General features: G+C 28.7%; 1 protein-coding gene across 3 annotated transcripts in view; it reads left to right on the forward strand.

Moving 5' to 3' along the window:
* Positions 1-4239: 4239 nt before the first annotated feature.
* Positions 4240-15836, forward strand: part of LOC109609094 (uncharacterized) — an 87325-nt gene continuing 75728 nt past the window's right edge. The window contains exons 1-7 of one of the 3 annotated variants that reach the window (XM_049964393.1): positions 4240-4388; positions 6365-6614; positions 6869-7179; positions 8657-9311; positions 10360-10637; positions 10848-11105; positions 11398-11649. In XM_049964393.1, coding sequence (XP_049820350.1) covers positions 6373-6614; positions 6869-7179; positions 8657-9311; positions 10360-10637; positions 10848-11105; positions 11398-11649 — 1996 coding nt within the window. In that variant the 5' untranslated portion in view covers positions 4240-4388; positions 6365-6372. The remainder of the gene's footprint in view (positions 4389-6364; positions 6615-6868; positions 7180-8656; positions 9312-10359; positions 10638-10847; positions 11106-11397; positions 11650-15836) is intronic. The other 2 variants (XM_049964394.1, XM_020025721.2) reach the window with 2 other exon arrangements.

Here is a 15836-nt window from a genome sequence, read left to right on the forward strand (position 1 = left end):
TTTATTCACCTATTTACCGGCTGCAAATGCAAACACAATTTATAACTACATTATATAATACAAATTTATTATTCTGCTTAAAATGATGTATGCAAAATCTCCACCGTAAACCCTGATCTAAATTAAGGATAATTTAATTTGAACGTGTAATTGTTGAATACATCGTTCCCTAAAGGACCGTAAATTTACTTGAAACTTGAAATTTCAATTCTCACTTAAAAGATAAATTGAAGTTGGTTTCTAGAAAAAGATGAAAATTACTAAAAAATTGCGAAATAATGTGTGACGCCATAACTACAATTTAATACACAAATAATTTATTCTAAAATAATAATTATAGTTAATTCTAACAATTTTTTTCTATTTAAGTTTTACTTATTTATGTAATTATAAACCCAATAATAACTGAATACTAATTTTTCTAATAAATATCTACATTTTAATAAATGAGCAAATTATAATTAAAATGTAATCGATGTGTATACGTATATAAAAATGAATATTACGACTAATCTAATAATATCTGGTAGAAATTATTTAATAATGAGATTCTAGAGCAATATTAATGCCAATAGGGTTTTTTATTTATTTATGTAATTATAAACCCAATAATAACTGAATACTAATATTTCTAATAAATATCTACATTTTAATAAATGAGTAAATTATAATTAAAATGTAATCGATGTGTATACGTATATAAAAATGAATATTACGACTAATTTAATAATATCTGGTAGAAATTATTTAATAATGAGACTCTAGAGCAATATTAATGCCAATAGAGTTTTTTATCAACAATTAATTATAAGAAAAATTATTTTTTATCAAGATATTTGAAATAATTAATTATTATGGATAAAGGGTGTATTTAACTCCGATACCAAATATACTCGATACTGATCGTTTTATTTAATTGGAGTAATGCAAATACTTAGGTCCGAATGGCAGGCAGATTTCGTATTACATATTCAAAAATAATCAAAACTTCGATTCCCTTTAGATTATAAATTTGACTCTGCCGACAAAAAGCTACAGGGAATTAAAAAAGTCATGAAATGTTTCTGCACGGATCAGACAGAATTCAAAATGATATGCTTCGGTGACACGGTTTGAATGTATATTAAATTCACGCGAACGTGACCGAAATCGTTGCCATATTTGTATCATTTTGAAATATTCCACGCTTTAATTTTTCAGTTTATATCGCACCGTACAATTATTGCCGCCATAACGATCTCATTATTTCTTTATCTAATCGATTTATAAAATTTATTGTCGTAGCAGTGCGAATATCTTGAAATATGACGTAAACTTGCTTAATTTCACACATATTCCAAATAAATTCTACTAAGATAATAATCTTGGGGAACCACCGATTTGCATTTTAAGAGTACTTATAAAATTGTGTATTTATATAAAATTTTTGTTCTATTATATTCCGTTTAAAAGATGCTTTTCACGAAATTGTGGTGGAAGTTTATTTGTATTCAAGTCAGCTCTTCAAATAGCAATAAAATTGAAACCTAAGTTAAAATTTCGATTACTAAGCAAATTGGATTTGTTAAATACTTGGGAATATTGGACCAGGTGAATAACAAATTCGTTCTTATTTTAAATAAAATGAATTATTGGTATAAATTTGCCAGTTATTGTAGTTGTCTATTGGAAATATTCAAAATCTATTTCACCATTAATTAACACAGATTTCACGCAAACCAACATTATATGTAAACGCATCAAAAATAACTGGTTTCGATTATGTTCTCACCGCATGTCATTGTAAATAAAGTTGTTTTGTTGGTTAAAGTGGAAAATATTTGCTAGAATCCTGCCGGCGCCATTTTATCGACCGCGTTCTTTCAGGAAACTAAATTTTATCTCGACTGACACAACAAAAACTACATGCCATCACTTTGGAAACAAAGAACAATATTCTGTTTATTACCAACTTCAATTGTGTATATTAGTTAGGTACAAATATTAATAATTAGATTAAAAAACATACAAATTGCAAAAACAAAATGAAAATATATAACATACGTTAACAACAACATAGGTTAAACATAAATAAACATTTTATTATTCAAAAAACTATAATAGGATAATTATTTCTGAACTTAAAGTAAGCAAAGTACCAACCAAAAAAAAGGAAACTAGGTGGAGAATTTACGACTAATTTGTTACGGAAAAATTAATTCCATTGTTGAAAATTTTGCTAAATAAATATTTATCTCTTACAAAACATTTATTCATCTTTATTTATGTATATGAGTTATTATCTTAAGACATCTAAAGACATAAAAAACAAATTTAAACAGTGAACATTATAATTAATGTTTCTAACATTCAATTCATTAGCGACTAATTAACGGCAAATTGTAAACCATATTACGAAAAATATGTTATTAAAAGTGATTTTTATTACGAGAAGTGATAAGTAATATGAAATTAAAAAAAATAATTGAACGACAAAACCTTTTACAACTAAAACAACTAAGTCCACCATGGAGCATTTCAGAGAAATTTTCTAAACAATTTATAATAAACATAATATAATAATTTCGATTTTAAGCTTCAAATAAAATAATTAAGATTCATTTCCTCTTCAGCCATTTATATCTTCCCTACAAAATCTGGGTAGTCAAAGTGATAAACGAGGTGAAGATTTCACCAGTATGGTATTGAAACAGAGAGAAAATGCCGAAGTTTCATAAACTAGTTCATAGAAGTTCTATACACAGTTCAAATGGATGAAACTTATTGTATAAGAATATAATAGTAAATTTAAATATTCGTTTATGTTTCGTTCCATTGTTACACCATACAACTCACAATTAAAAGAGAAACTTTCTACAATGAAACTAACTAACGAAATATTATTTATCACGATCGAGCTTACCGCTTATTTTGGAAGTAAAATGATAAACCGAAAGATACATAGATAAATAAAAAGATAGTGAATATAATGTATCTTTTAAACCAGTGTAATTATAGTATTTATGGATTAAAAAGTATATTAATTAATTTAGTCAGGTGGGTAACTCTTTAAGACGATTAATGTTGGCCCCTCCGTTATTTATTTGTAATGTGTGCTAAGTAAAACAAATTGATTGTAATTTATAAATGAGCAGTACACTACGGTAACTATGGTTACCAGAACAAATCGCATGGCTATTGTGTGTAATATCAATTCTTCGAGTTTCATTAATATAATCCGGGATTTTGAAATCAGAGAGAATTTCAGAAGATTTATGTCTTCTGTTTCTATAATGGATCGTGCCGTCACATAACTAAATGTTTGAAGATCATTTAATAACTTCAATAATTTATTAAGTTGTAGGGTTGTTTTCATTCTTAATATTGAATTTGATTGTCTTAGACAAAACTACACAAATACCATTAAAACGTCAAAATAAAATTATCGTGTATAAAAATTTTAAACAATATATAATATAATTTTTGCTCCCGAATTAGTGTTTCGGCAGATATAGTAATAACATACACATTCATTTAATCAACAAAACAGAAGTGATACAAAGCATTAACAAACTTTCTGTGCCAAATGCGGAATTATATGTAATAAAACCGTCCGCAAAATAAAACAGTACATTTATATGCGAAATGTGCTTTTTCTACATAAAAAATGCAAAGCTTGTATGCACTGCTGATCCAGATTAAAATAAATGTTTGGCTGCAATTGCAGATATTCTAATTTAATAGATATAATAGTATGGAATGAGTGATGGACAATACATAAAATATATTCATACCAAATATTACGTAATTTTAAAATTCTCCTATTTATTATAATTCAATAGTTAATTACTATTATTATATAAATATTTCAATTCAATTATTTAATATAAAACAAAAACTCCATACTCCTTATTAAGCTTATTAAGACGAATATGTTTAATAGCAATTAACGATTTATTTTTTCATGTGACAAAAGAATGTCACACGACTTACCTTTAGGCAATATTTATTTTATTTTGACAGGGCCAGACATGATTTCACATCTTGCCGTATGACTTTAATAGCGATCTATTTCAGGACCGATAGAGTGGGAGATGCGCCTTTAGATTGTGTGTAACTGAAAATAGCGACATGGCATATGTAATCTCGGGTGCTTATTGTCGAACAAGTGTTAGAAAACAAAATGAACTATTTTCGTTTGCCAGAAATATTTAATTTTTATTTTTGCTGTTGTGAAACTTGCTCGAGTTAGTATACCGTCCGTTGTTGTCGAGTGCGCGACTTCGTCGAAACTTTTTCGTGAGTGTGTTCTAGTGGTTGGATTGATGTGTGAAAAGTTTTGCTTGTGTGATAGTGAAATATTAAGTTTCGGTGGTTGTCGACATTATACTTCTCCGTGGATGGTTTAGGTATTAATTAACTAATAAATTTGATGACCACAAACTAATTTTGTTTAACTACCTGTTCCTTTCATTAATTTATTATTTGTATACATTTATTTTAAATTCGTGTTTTAGTTTTATTTTTACAAGCAAACTTCCTCTTAAAAGAACCATAAATTTTTCATTTAAATGAATTGCATCAACCTCATTTTGTTTAAAGGTTGGTAGAACTTTCTGTTGTTTACATATTAAATTTTAGCACAATCTGTCAGATGTTTCTTGTTACGTTTTTTTTTACTTTGTATTAACTATTATATTATACTATTATTAATAAAAAGAGATATTTTATTACAATTTAAGATTATATTTAATTAAATGTACTATTTACAGTTCTGTGTGGGTGTCTACTGTATATTAATACTATAATATTACTTAAATAGAATAATATTCCATTTCATTGGACTACAACTAATTGATTTAATTTCCAAATAATATGAATTTCAAGATCTAATTGCTCTAATATTCTCAGAGAAAGTCATGCCATGTCGTTCATATATTCAACAGGGTATGGGATTGGAGAATATGGATTTCAGGACAGGACAGCAATATAAGCTTATTCAAGATACTTTACTGAAGTACTGGCAGTATGAAGACGAATATTATGTTGTTACGTAGGGCTTTCTCTGTATTTGTAGTCTAGTCATCAATACGGACTCACATTTGATATCAAAGTGCCTTCAATAAGCACTTACTGAAACCAGTAACTCTTCAATTGAATGTACAGTTCGAAGTTCTCCGTACTCTAAATTATGGCATGTTTTTCTCTTGTTCTAATAAAATATACTGAAATATTCTTATTTCATCATCATTAATAATTATTCATCTTGTGTATGAACATAATATATTTGTAAATTGTGTACAGCAACCTAAAATTCCTCAAAAAATATTAAAATATTACTGAGGTCTAAATTTTCTTCTAAATTGAAGGTTATTAAAAACCTGTTGCTTAATTATTAAAAATGTTTTTAAATTAAAAATTCAGGGTCACAAATTTAGAAGTATGAAATATCTATTATTAAATGTCCACATTTACAAACAAAACACAATTTAAAATTTACCTTGCCACCCAAGTTATAAAAATAATGTCAATGAGTTAATTTTAGTTCGGAATGTGGAATTTGCGTATAAAAATATTTTCTTTCGGTGGGTTTAATTCGTAAAACCGAATTTTCAATTTACAGTCAAAAATAAATTTAATGTTTCATTTGTAAAGTTGTATTTGCACAACGTATATATTAGCTGACACTAATTTATTATACATTATTTATTGTGGGAAATCTGTTGGCAAATAATAAACAAATGTAATAATAACAGTTGTTGCTAACAGTTGTTGAAACAAAAATAATTAATTTATGTGAAGTATGATACACATAATTGAAAACAAATATGTAATTTTTTAATATTCAAAAAATTAATTTTCGAATTACAGTTTCAAACAGACAAAATAAACAATAAAGAAAGTAATAAAACTATGTTAAAATATACAAAATATGTATAGAAAATTGGCAAAGAAACACTTCAAAGTGTGAATAAACAATTTAGCTCTAAAACTTCTTAATTTCGCAAGCAATTAATATTTCTCTGGGTCACACTGAAATTTAAATCTTTCAGAATAAATACTGAATATTTATAAGGGCAAACATTTAATTAAACCAGCAGATTCAGTGCATGGGTTATAATTAAATTTACAAGTGTCACTGCTGCACTGGCTCTTTTTCACTGAATTCTTAATGAAATTAATATTTATCGGTCTCTTTGCCCCAAATGTTCTGTACAATATTCCGTAAATTAATGTTCTTCCCTTGTCAATTTTATTTAAAAATGGAACCATGACTGTAGCATTAGCTTGATAACTAAATCAATGCTTCCACTATTTTTATTTTTAATAGACACTGTCTACAGAGATATATACATTAAAGCTAATTATTGATTTATTTATCTAGGATAAAATATGACTATGACAAAACGAGAAAACTACCTTCAAGACATAATAAGACTGCAACTACGAAAACCGAAAAATTGGAACTGGGAGTTGTCTACTTCAAAATCATCACCACACATTTCTTTGCCCGTAATTCAACTTTACGATTCCAAAGGGAATCTATTGGTGCAAACGAAAGATACCAGATGTACACAAAGGCAGAGCTGGCACAGTGCAGACGTTTCTGCAAGAGAAAAGTTATTACATATCAGGTAGGTATTATTTATTCACTATTGGACATTGAAATCTTTTGACAATTGATAGTAAACTACGTGAACCATAACATTTTACGAAAGTTACATCAGAGCAAACAGTTGCGAAAGGAAATTTTATATAGTAAGAATTTCAAAGTATTTAAAAATAAACAATGACGTGAAACTTTCTGCTATTCTTCACAATTATTGTAAACAGTATCATCGTTTATTCGTCTCCAACAACCCACTCCAATTTTCTTTTCGTCTTTCAGGAAACAACTGCACGACTCTCCGGGCAGCCGACTACAAAGGTGCCGTAGTGACACCGCAGATCAGAACAGTGGAAGGACACTCAAAAAGGAATCGATAATCAGAAACGTCAGAAACGATGCCAATAATAAACTGATTAAGAGTCCAAGTACGGTGTTAGACGGCACAAAAAATGGGCGAGGCGCAGATGTTGTCGATAATTGGAGGACGCGAGGTGAAAATACAATTAGCCGCGAAGTGTCGCAGGAAAAAAGCGACCGGCGAAAAGTTTTGCGGATCCGCAAGACCAAAAGTGATGTCCTTGATCTTAAAGGTATGCAAGATGTATTGCTTACACAAAAAATAATATTAGTAATAATAATTAGTACGGATTTAAATACTATATATGTTGTGTAATTCTTTGTTATTATGACAAAGCTTTTTAAATATTCATCAACATAAATGAAACCGTGTAAAAATGGTTTTGACCGAAAAATATGTTATAACTTGACACATTTGCCAAATTCATTCCATCCAACGATGTCCGTGTATACAAAACATTTAATGAATTTTAACGATTTATTTTTATCAATACAGTGTTGGCAGATACTGTAGTACAAAAATAATTTGTTATTACTTTTTTGTTTTTCGGATGAGTAAAATGCAATTTTTTCAAAATTTTCTCTCTCCACGTATCTGTTTATATGAAAACTGAAATGACAGGCAATAAATTATCCTCACCACTTTATTAAGATAACAAGACCAGTCTTCAAGTCATGTTTTTGTTCAAGAAACGGTATTTTTTAATGAATAAAAACTTTCAGGAGGGTGTAAAATAAGAGATTTATAGCTCATACATCACACACATTCCTGACAGTAAACATAATCAATTTTAAATTTCCTCGAACAAAGCACAATCAAATTCGACGCTGCTCTTTTCCGTTAAACCATTAATATTGATGTTACCTTGCGAAGATAGAATGGCGCTTTTAACTTCCGCCGAAAGGATGCTGCAGTTTTTTTCATGTACACTGATTGCATTTTCATCGCAACTTTCAGACATCTTGACATTCCGACTGAACGCTTAATCGAGTTTCAATCATTTCTCTGCGGTGTCTCGTCCTTAATTTATTCCTGCTGAACATTTTAAGAGATATACATTTTTAAAATAGTGATTCGATTATCTAACAAATCATCGGTGTTAACTTAAAGGAAACGGGTCCATTTCCTCTTCAATAATATAATGAGAATAATAAATTAGAAAAAGGTTTTTTAGTTTTAAAGTTAATTGATAATTATAATGTAATAAAATATCGAAAATTGAATAAAGCACCTTGAATAGCGACCTTTTCGGGTTAAAAATATCGATACTTGTTTGAGTGAAGGTTTGAATATAGTTCTTGATGCCTAAAAAGGTAAGAATGATTATAAATTTATTGGCAGTACTTATGCCTCAAATGAGCTAATAAGGCAAATTTAATATTTAGTGTTTTAGACTGACTCACATTTCCACAAATATGATTACATACTTATTAGGAAATCTCTTAACTTATTTATTTGTTACAAACATGAATCAATACATTTTGTTAAAAATTGAACCCAGCAAATTATGAGGGACTTCACACAAAAATATTGTTTTACATGAACATTTTTAATATTTTAGTGCTGCTGACTGCACTGTTTGTTTCCAATTTATTAATGCACATTTTACTTCAGCAATTAATTATGCATTAGCTTTTTGGCGAAGGATCCGACAATATTGATGTAGCATATTGGGACCGGTAACCTCTGACAATACATTTTGTTGACAGATAATGCATCATCGTCCTCGTCGGAAAATTTGAACGGCACGCCCTCACAGAAAAACGCAACCTTGGCAGAGCTGATCCGCTTAAGAGCCGAGACCCGTCGACATAAGCGCTCCGCCAGCGATGATCTGTTCAGGAGGAAATTGAAATACAACGAGGAGAGTATCAAACGAGCAGAATGCGATGGCTACAAAAATTTCATAACGCCCAACATTAACGGCGATAAATCCCCTGGCCGTAAGCCGCAAAGAAACAAAATGACGGCGGAGAATGTTTTATTGGCCAATAACGTCTCTAATATCGAGGTGAACAACATCACGCACAAGAGGTACACGACGAGGACCAGTAGCGCTGGGACGTTGGTAATTAGTGAGGAAAGTTTTAAGCGGCACAGGCGACGCCGCAGCAAGCCCGAAGTCCCGGATGCCATAATGGAACCGGCGACGAACTTGGAACTGAGCAGAACAAAAGGGTATGTCTGTCCCATAGAGAGGGTCGGAGAGCTACGGCAAAACGAAAAACGAAGAAGACACGCGAGGTATAGGAGCGATCCTGAAGGCAGAACGCTCGATCCACCGTATCCTGTTGGGTGCTCGATACCTAATCAATATGTGTCCAATGGTGGGCTATGCGGATCGGGGGGAAATACATTTATTAGGTATGTATTAATTAATAAAATGTGATTAAATGAAACCCAGGTTTGAAAACTAACTTTCCACCACATTTTCAAGCACATATGTATATGTTACTGTTTCTACATCTTCTAAAATCAGAATACCTTGAAATAATATTCCAATTATTATGTCCATCTCAGAATATTGTTATAAACATGTCTTAAATTTAAAATTAGAGACCGAAAGGCAAGTCATTGCGAAAATGCCGGATGTGAACAAATGGCAAAGGTAAAAACCAAGAACTGTTGTCAAGGGAATGCAAATTGAAGGGGAAATTTTATGAAAAGAAACAACAAAAATAGACTGACTGCTCCTTCAGCAACCACATAAGATAGTTACGTTCATGCAGATGCACTCCGTAAGTGCGAGCTCAGGTGTTTCACAAAATCGATATGTAGACGATACTAAACTCGAAACTACTGTATGTGTGACATTCTTTTTTAAACACAAAATATTTAGGTAACTTTGTATTTTTTGCTTAACTTAAAAAAAGTATTAAATTAGTAGTAGAAGAGGAGAGGACAGAGAACATGCAAGTTAATGTGTTCGTTCATACAGTAAAAAATCATGGACGAAATAAATGTCAAGGTACAATTGAAAAGAAACTCCCAACAATGAAAACACGAGTGGTTTCAGAAACATAAAAACACAAAACCAAAGGGTATCCAATATATCCTGGTCCGTATACGGTGAATGATATACAAATATAAATGGAAAAACACACATCGCAATTAATCAGAAATCCAATTATTTTTAGATTCTGAAAAGGTTCATGGACCTGTTTTCAGAAAATAAATTATTTGAAAAGCACCACTTAGTATTCATATATTTTAATAATATTTGAATAAAAAAACCATATTATTACGACAGTATTTTAATAATGTTATATTAAATAACAAAAAGTAGAAGATGAAACTTTTAATTTGTCTGAAACCTTCGACGTAATAACTAATTTTCTTTTACCGCATTTATCTAACAACACAAGACAGCAACGTAATGCCGAAAATTAATTCCTTACATAAATCTTTTTAGGTCAAAGAGCGCCGAAACGAGTCACATAAAACCAAGAAACGGGATGCTAAGCAATTCGAAGAGTTCCACGTACCTGTTCCGGGAATTGTCTAACGAGCAGGACGATGACAAGTGTAACGACGTAAACCGTAACGTCCTGGCCCAGGTACAGGGAACGATTCCCGGGGAAGGCCGCAAAAGTAACATTCCGTCGTCGGGTGCGGTGTTTGGGTCCATTATCGAAAAAGGCTGCGAAAGGACGGGAAAAGGGAGAAACAACTATAACAGACTCGATAGAGGTGAGTTGTATTCTTTGAAGGATCATTGTAAGGATCTCTTTGAATGGCATGGTCCTAATGCGAGTCTCACGTGTTATTCATAAGTAAAAAACAAAATGTCCCTTTTAGTTTAGTCTTTGAACTATTAATTTGCAATAATTTAAATTAAAACTTTTTTTTAAATATTTTATTACTTAACTTACTCAAAAATGACATAAAAATTGTTGATAGTAAATTCCAATAAAGAAGTGAGGAACCTAGGAAGTCACTCTTACCTTTTCCGAGACTTGTCCCATGGACAAGTAGATAACAAGTATAACGACCCACATTACGTCGTTCAAGAACCGACGACGCCAAGCGATAGCCGCAAAAGTAGCATTCCAATATCAGTCGAAGAGTCCGTAGCCGAAAAATCCGGGAGCTTTCGCAAAGAAGGTAGAGGTAGAAACGAAACAGTAAAATGGAAGGATTACAATCAATATGAGACAGGTGGGCATTTGAGAGCACTTTAAATATCTGCTTTGAACTTCACGGCGAGAATAAGAGGTGCTTATTGTTGGCCAATCGATTGATTTGTCGCTATTACTGTTGCTGATAAAAACTTAAGCATTACTAACATTAATTTACTTTTCCGGGAATTTACAATTATACTTTCCACTTTATATTTTGGCATAGAAATGAACAACAAGTAAACAAAGTAATATCATGTGACTAATTGGCTTTAGATACATGTTTCGTAAGTAAAAAAATTAACATAAATTTAATTTGAAATTTTCAATAGTTGATCCGAGACGTCACGAGTCGAATAATTCCTCGTACCTAATCCGAGAATTATCTAACGATCAAGACGATGACAAAATTTGCGAAGAATGTAACTACGATGTTTTGGAACCAACGACTCCAAGTGAGAGTCGCAAAAGTAGTATTCCAGTATCACAAAGTGATGTTGATGATGTATCAACAGAAAGAATTGAAATTAACAGTGACAAGGAGTTGAAAACATTGGATTTGGATGAAGGAGCTTTAAAAAAAGGTAAGTTTATTAAATACACTAATAATTGTTAAAACTTTAAAGTAGTTGCTATTAATTAATTAAAAAAAATTGTTCAAATATAATCTCTCATCAAGAATAAATGAACTAAGCACAAGTTGCCAATTTAATATTCCTTATTAATATTTATGCTTTAATATTGTCGGCCATGTATTTATTATCATTAAATTTAATATTAAAAGCGCATTTTAATGCGCCCCATGAAATTATTGTATAAATAACACGCCGAGAAAAATATTTTTAATCTTATTAACCTCCTTGTAGAGGTATATTAGATTTTTATCTCAAAATATTTAAAATACCAAATATTTTATGCTTCGGATAAGATCTTTTTATCCTGTAATTTTAAATAGCAAGCTTATAATAAGAGCAAGGTTATAATACTAAGAGGTAAAAAAATTAATATACTGTTAATAATTAATTACATAATACATAAAATATATAGCAGGATATTTTAATGAAATATTTATTATAAAATAAGTTCTAAAAAATGAGCTTTTTAAATAAAGGTTTAATATGTAATATTGTACACATCGTTGCACGCTATCTTATCCATATTAAATTAAATTTGAACCGATGGAAATCAATACTAGTAGCTGAGATTCCAGCTGTTTAATGGATTATACCATTGCCCCTTTTCGTGTCAGTTTCAAGACGCACTCGGGGATATGATCTTCTGGGTATATCAACAATCAACCGAAATAATTTAAATTAATTCCGCAAGTTACATTGCTGGAATACAAGTGACTAACTAACACACAACAAATGTCCTATAATTAATTTAATGATGAGCAGTTTTAATGTGTAATAATAAGCGGCCAATAAAATTCATATGTGGAAATCAACCTTACTCCGTAGATACTTATCTAGGTAAACTTGTTACTTGCGTGTTGCAAATCACGAGCAACCAGGGGAAACGAAAGTTTAATGGGTTATGTTATTGAACTGTTTCCGTGCAGAATCGCAAACGCACTCGGGTGCGTGACTATTCGAAAAAAATGATATAAATAATATATTGATTTGCTAAGTCATTTGTTAAGATATTGAGATAATAATTTAGACAGTTCAGATTGCTGAATATAAAACGCACACCATTCTGCTAAGAACTTATTTCCACACCATCATTTATCATATTTAATTGCCAATACAAATAGAACGCATGAAGTTTTTCAGGAAAACTTGCGAACTGAAATTTTCTGCTGAAAACTATTAGTGTTTATCTTTAATATTTGTATGCATGTCGAAAGTGGAATTTATTCACGATCTAATTGAATCAATTTTATTCCCATGGAATAAATAGAATTATTGCGTCAATAAATATTTACATCTGCTTTGTTTGCAAAGTATCGTGCAGATCTATTTCAGATGCAGGATAACGAAATCTAGAACACGAGAACTTTTAAAAGTTTACTTCTACATAAAACCGTACCAGAAATAAAACTTTTCATTTGGTTTGAAGCTTTTGTTTTATAGATTTTTCACAGCAACATTGAAAACAAAAGCAATTTTATCGACGATTGTGGCTAATATTTAAGTACTTATATATAAGTTTTTAAAGTCATAAAATTATAATATATTAAATTTTAGATTTTTGTACTTCTTTCTTCGCAATATAATATAGTACATACAATTCAATTGGTGTTATTTCCTTTTAAATTATAAAAACGTATTTGTTTCTTATTAGATTACTTTTAGGTACGCGTTGTAAAAATTGTAAAATCGTTTTGAAAGATGGGAATACCTAAACTGGGTTTACCGTAATTTTTAAGAAAAATGGAGTAAAAGCTTAATGATATTATGTTCTCATTTTTCTTTTAAAAACACCGTTTTAACTTTCGTATTTCAATTTAAAATTGAAGATTTGTACACTACAGACACACCCCGAACGTAAAATGAAACTTGTAAAGCTCGTATTGTAAAACGATTGGACATTGTGGAAATGTCAATCAGTGCGAAATTACATATTCAAGATTTTGATCCATTCATTTAAATATTCAGTCACAAGAACGAACCTGCAAAACAAAATTGGATAACATCAATGTTATTGGAAAAGTTTATCCATAGGATTTCTAAATTAGATTAACTTAGTTCCAACAACTTACATTTGCACTAAAAACTTTTACATTCATTTCATTTTAATTTTTATAGACCCCGATTTTTCTTTTCGTCTGAACTTACAAAAGAAACAAAGCTTTTGTGAAAGACGGATTAAATAAGGTATTTTGAACTTAGTGGAAAGTTGAAAAGGTTTTTCAAACTTTTTTTTTGTTATATCATTAATAATGATTCAGTCAGTGGCGGATCCGGAGTTCTGAAAAGGGATCGAAACTCTTCCGGGGCCATTCATCACTTGACTCAAATTTACAATCTACTAAGTTTTATTAACACCAATATAAAATAGTGAATATGAGCTGTACAACTTCAATTGGATGCCAATACCTAAATATGATGCTGTTAATAAGTCTTTCAACATGACAACTATCTCGAATATTAATACTAAATTGTGGCAGATGAGTTCAAAGATCAAAGGAAAAACTTATCGGATATTCGGAAACTGATTGTCTATGTCATCCATATATATATGCCAAAATTATAAAGCAAAAAAGATATTATTAAGTGTTAATGTTAAATTCAATAACGCATATTTAATCAATAAAATATTTTTCAAAATTAACATTACTATATTTATATCCAGCACAATTCAGAAAAATATATGTAACATTTAATAAATAGTAAAATAAAACTGTATAAAAACGGCAATATTAAATTCATATTATTTTAACAATTCACATTAAATAAAAAAAGTTATGGAACGTTAACAAAACCAAAAATTCTCACAAAATTATGTTTTTCAACCCACTAAATCAACCGCTCCCATCTTTATTATATTTATCAATACTTCTTCTTTAGACATATTATATCAAAATGTTTACAGTATGTTAAAAATATTAGTACCATATAAACCACATGATTGCTAGTAATCAATTGTCATTAGCATGACAGAAACAAACAAATGTAGGGAAAACATTTTCATTTTAATATTATCTCAGTCAAACTTTACAAATTCATTAAATCTGTCAAATTAATAAAAAAATTTTCAGTATACGTACTTGTTATACAGGATGTTAAAAAAGAATATTTAAATGTTTTATAGTATATACCAAAATGAGCAGAAAAAATCTTAATAAAAGTGGGTCCACAAATAAACGATTTCTGAGATATTCAGAACACAAATGGATGATCTTTTGGACGATATTTCTTTGGACCAGGGGCAACAAATGTGGTTCTAAAATGATTCATTTACCGTTAGAAAGAGCATTTAGACGAAATATTTATACTTAAATAGATTGGATGAAGCGAACATGAAGTAAGGCCTGCAAGATCGCCTGATTTAAATTAACCCTTTAAATTTCTTCTTTTGAAATATAAAAAATTTATATATTATATATTATATATTATATATTATATATTATATATTATATATTATATATTATATATTATATATTATATATTATATATTATATATTATATATTATATATTATATATTATATATTATATATTATATATTATATATTATATATTATATATTATATATTATATATTATATATTATATATTATATATTATATATTATATATTATATATTATATATTATATATTATATATTATATATTATATATTATATATTATATATTATATTATATATATATATTATATATTATATATTATATATTATATATTATATATTATATATTATATATTATATATTATATATTATATATATATATTATATATATATTTATATATTATATATTATATATTATATATTATATATTATATATTATTATTATATATTATATATTATATATTATATATTATATATTATATATTATATATTATATATTATAATTATATATTATATATTATATTATATATTATATATTATATTATTATATATTATATATTATATTATATATATATTATAATTATATATTATATTATATATTATATATTATATATTATATATTATATATTATATTATATATATATTATATATATTATATTATTATATATTATATATTATATATTATATATAATATATTTATTATATATTATATTCATTTACAAAAAAGTATCTTTCAAATTTTTCATAAAACTTACCGTTTAGA

Source organism: Aethina tumida, chromosome 3 (assembly GCF_024364675.1).
Source record: "Aethina tumida isolate Nest 87 chromosome 3, icAetTumi1.1, whole genome shotgun sequence".
Taxonomy (NCBI): domain Eukaryota; kingdom Metazoa; phylum Arthropoda; class Insecta; order Coleoptera; family Nitidulidae; genus Aethina; species Aethina tumida.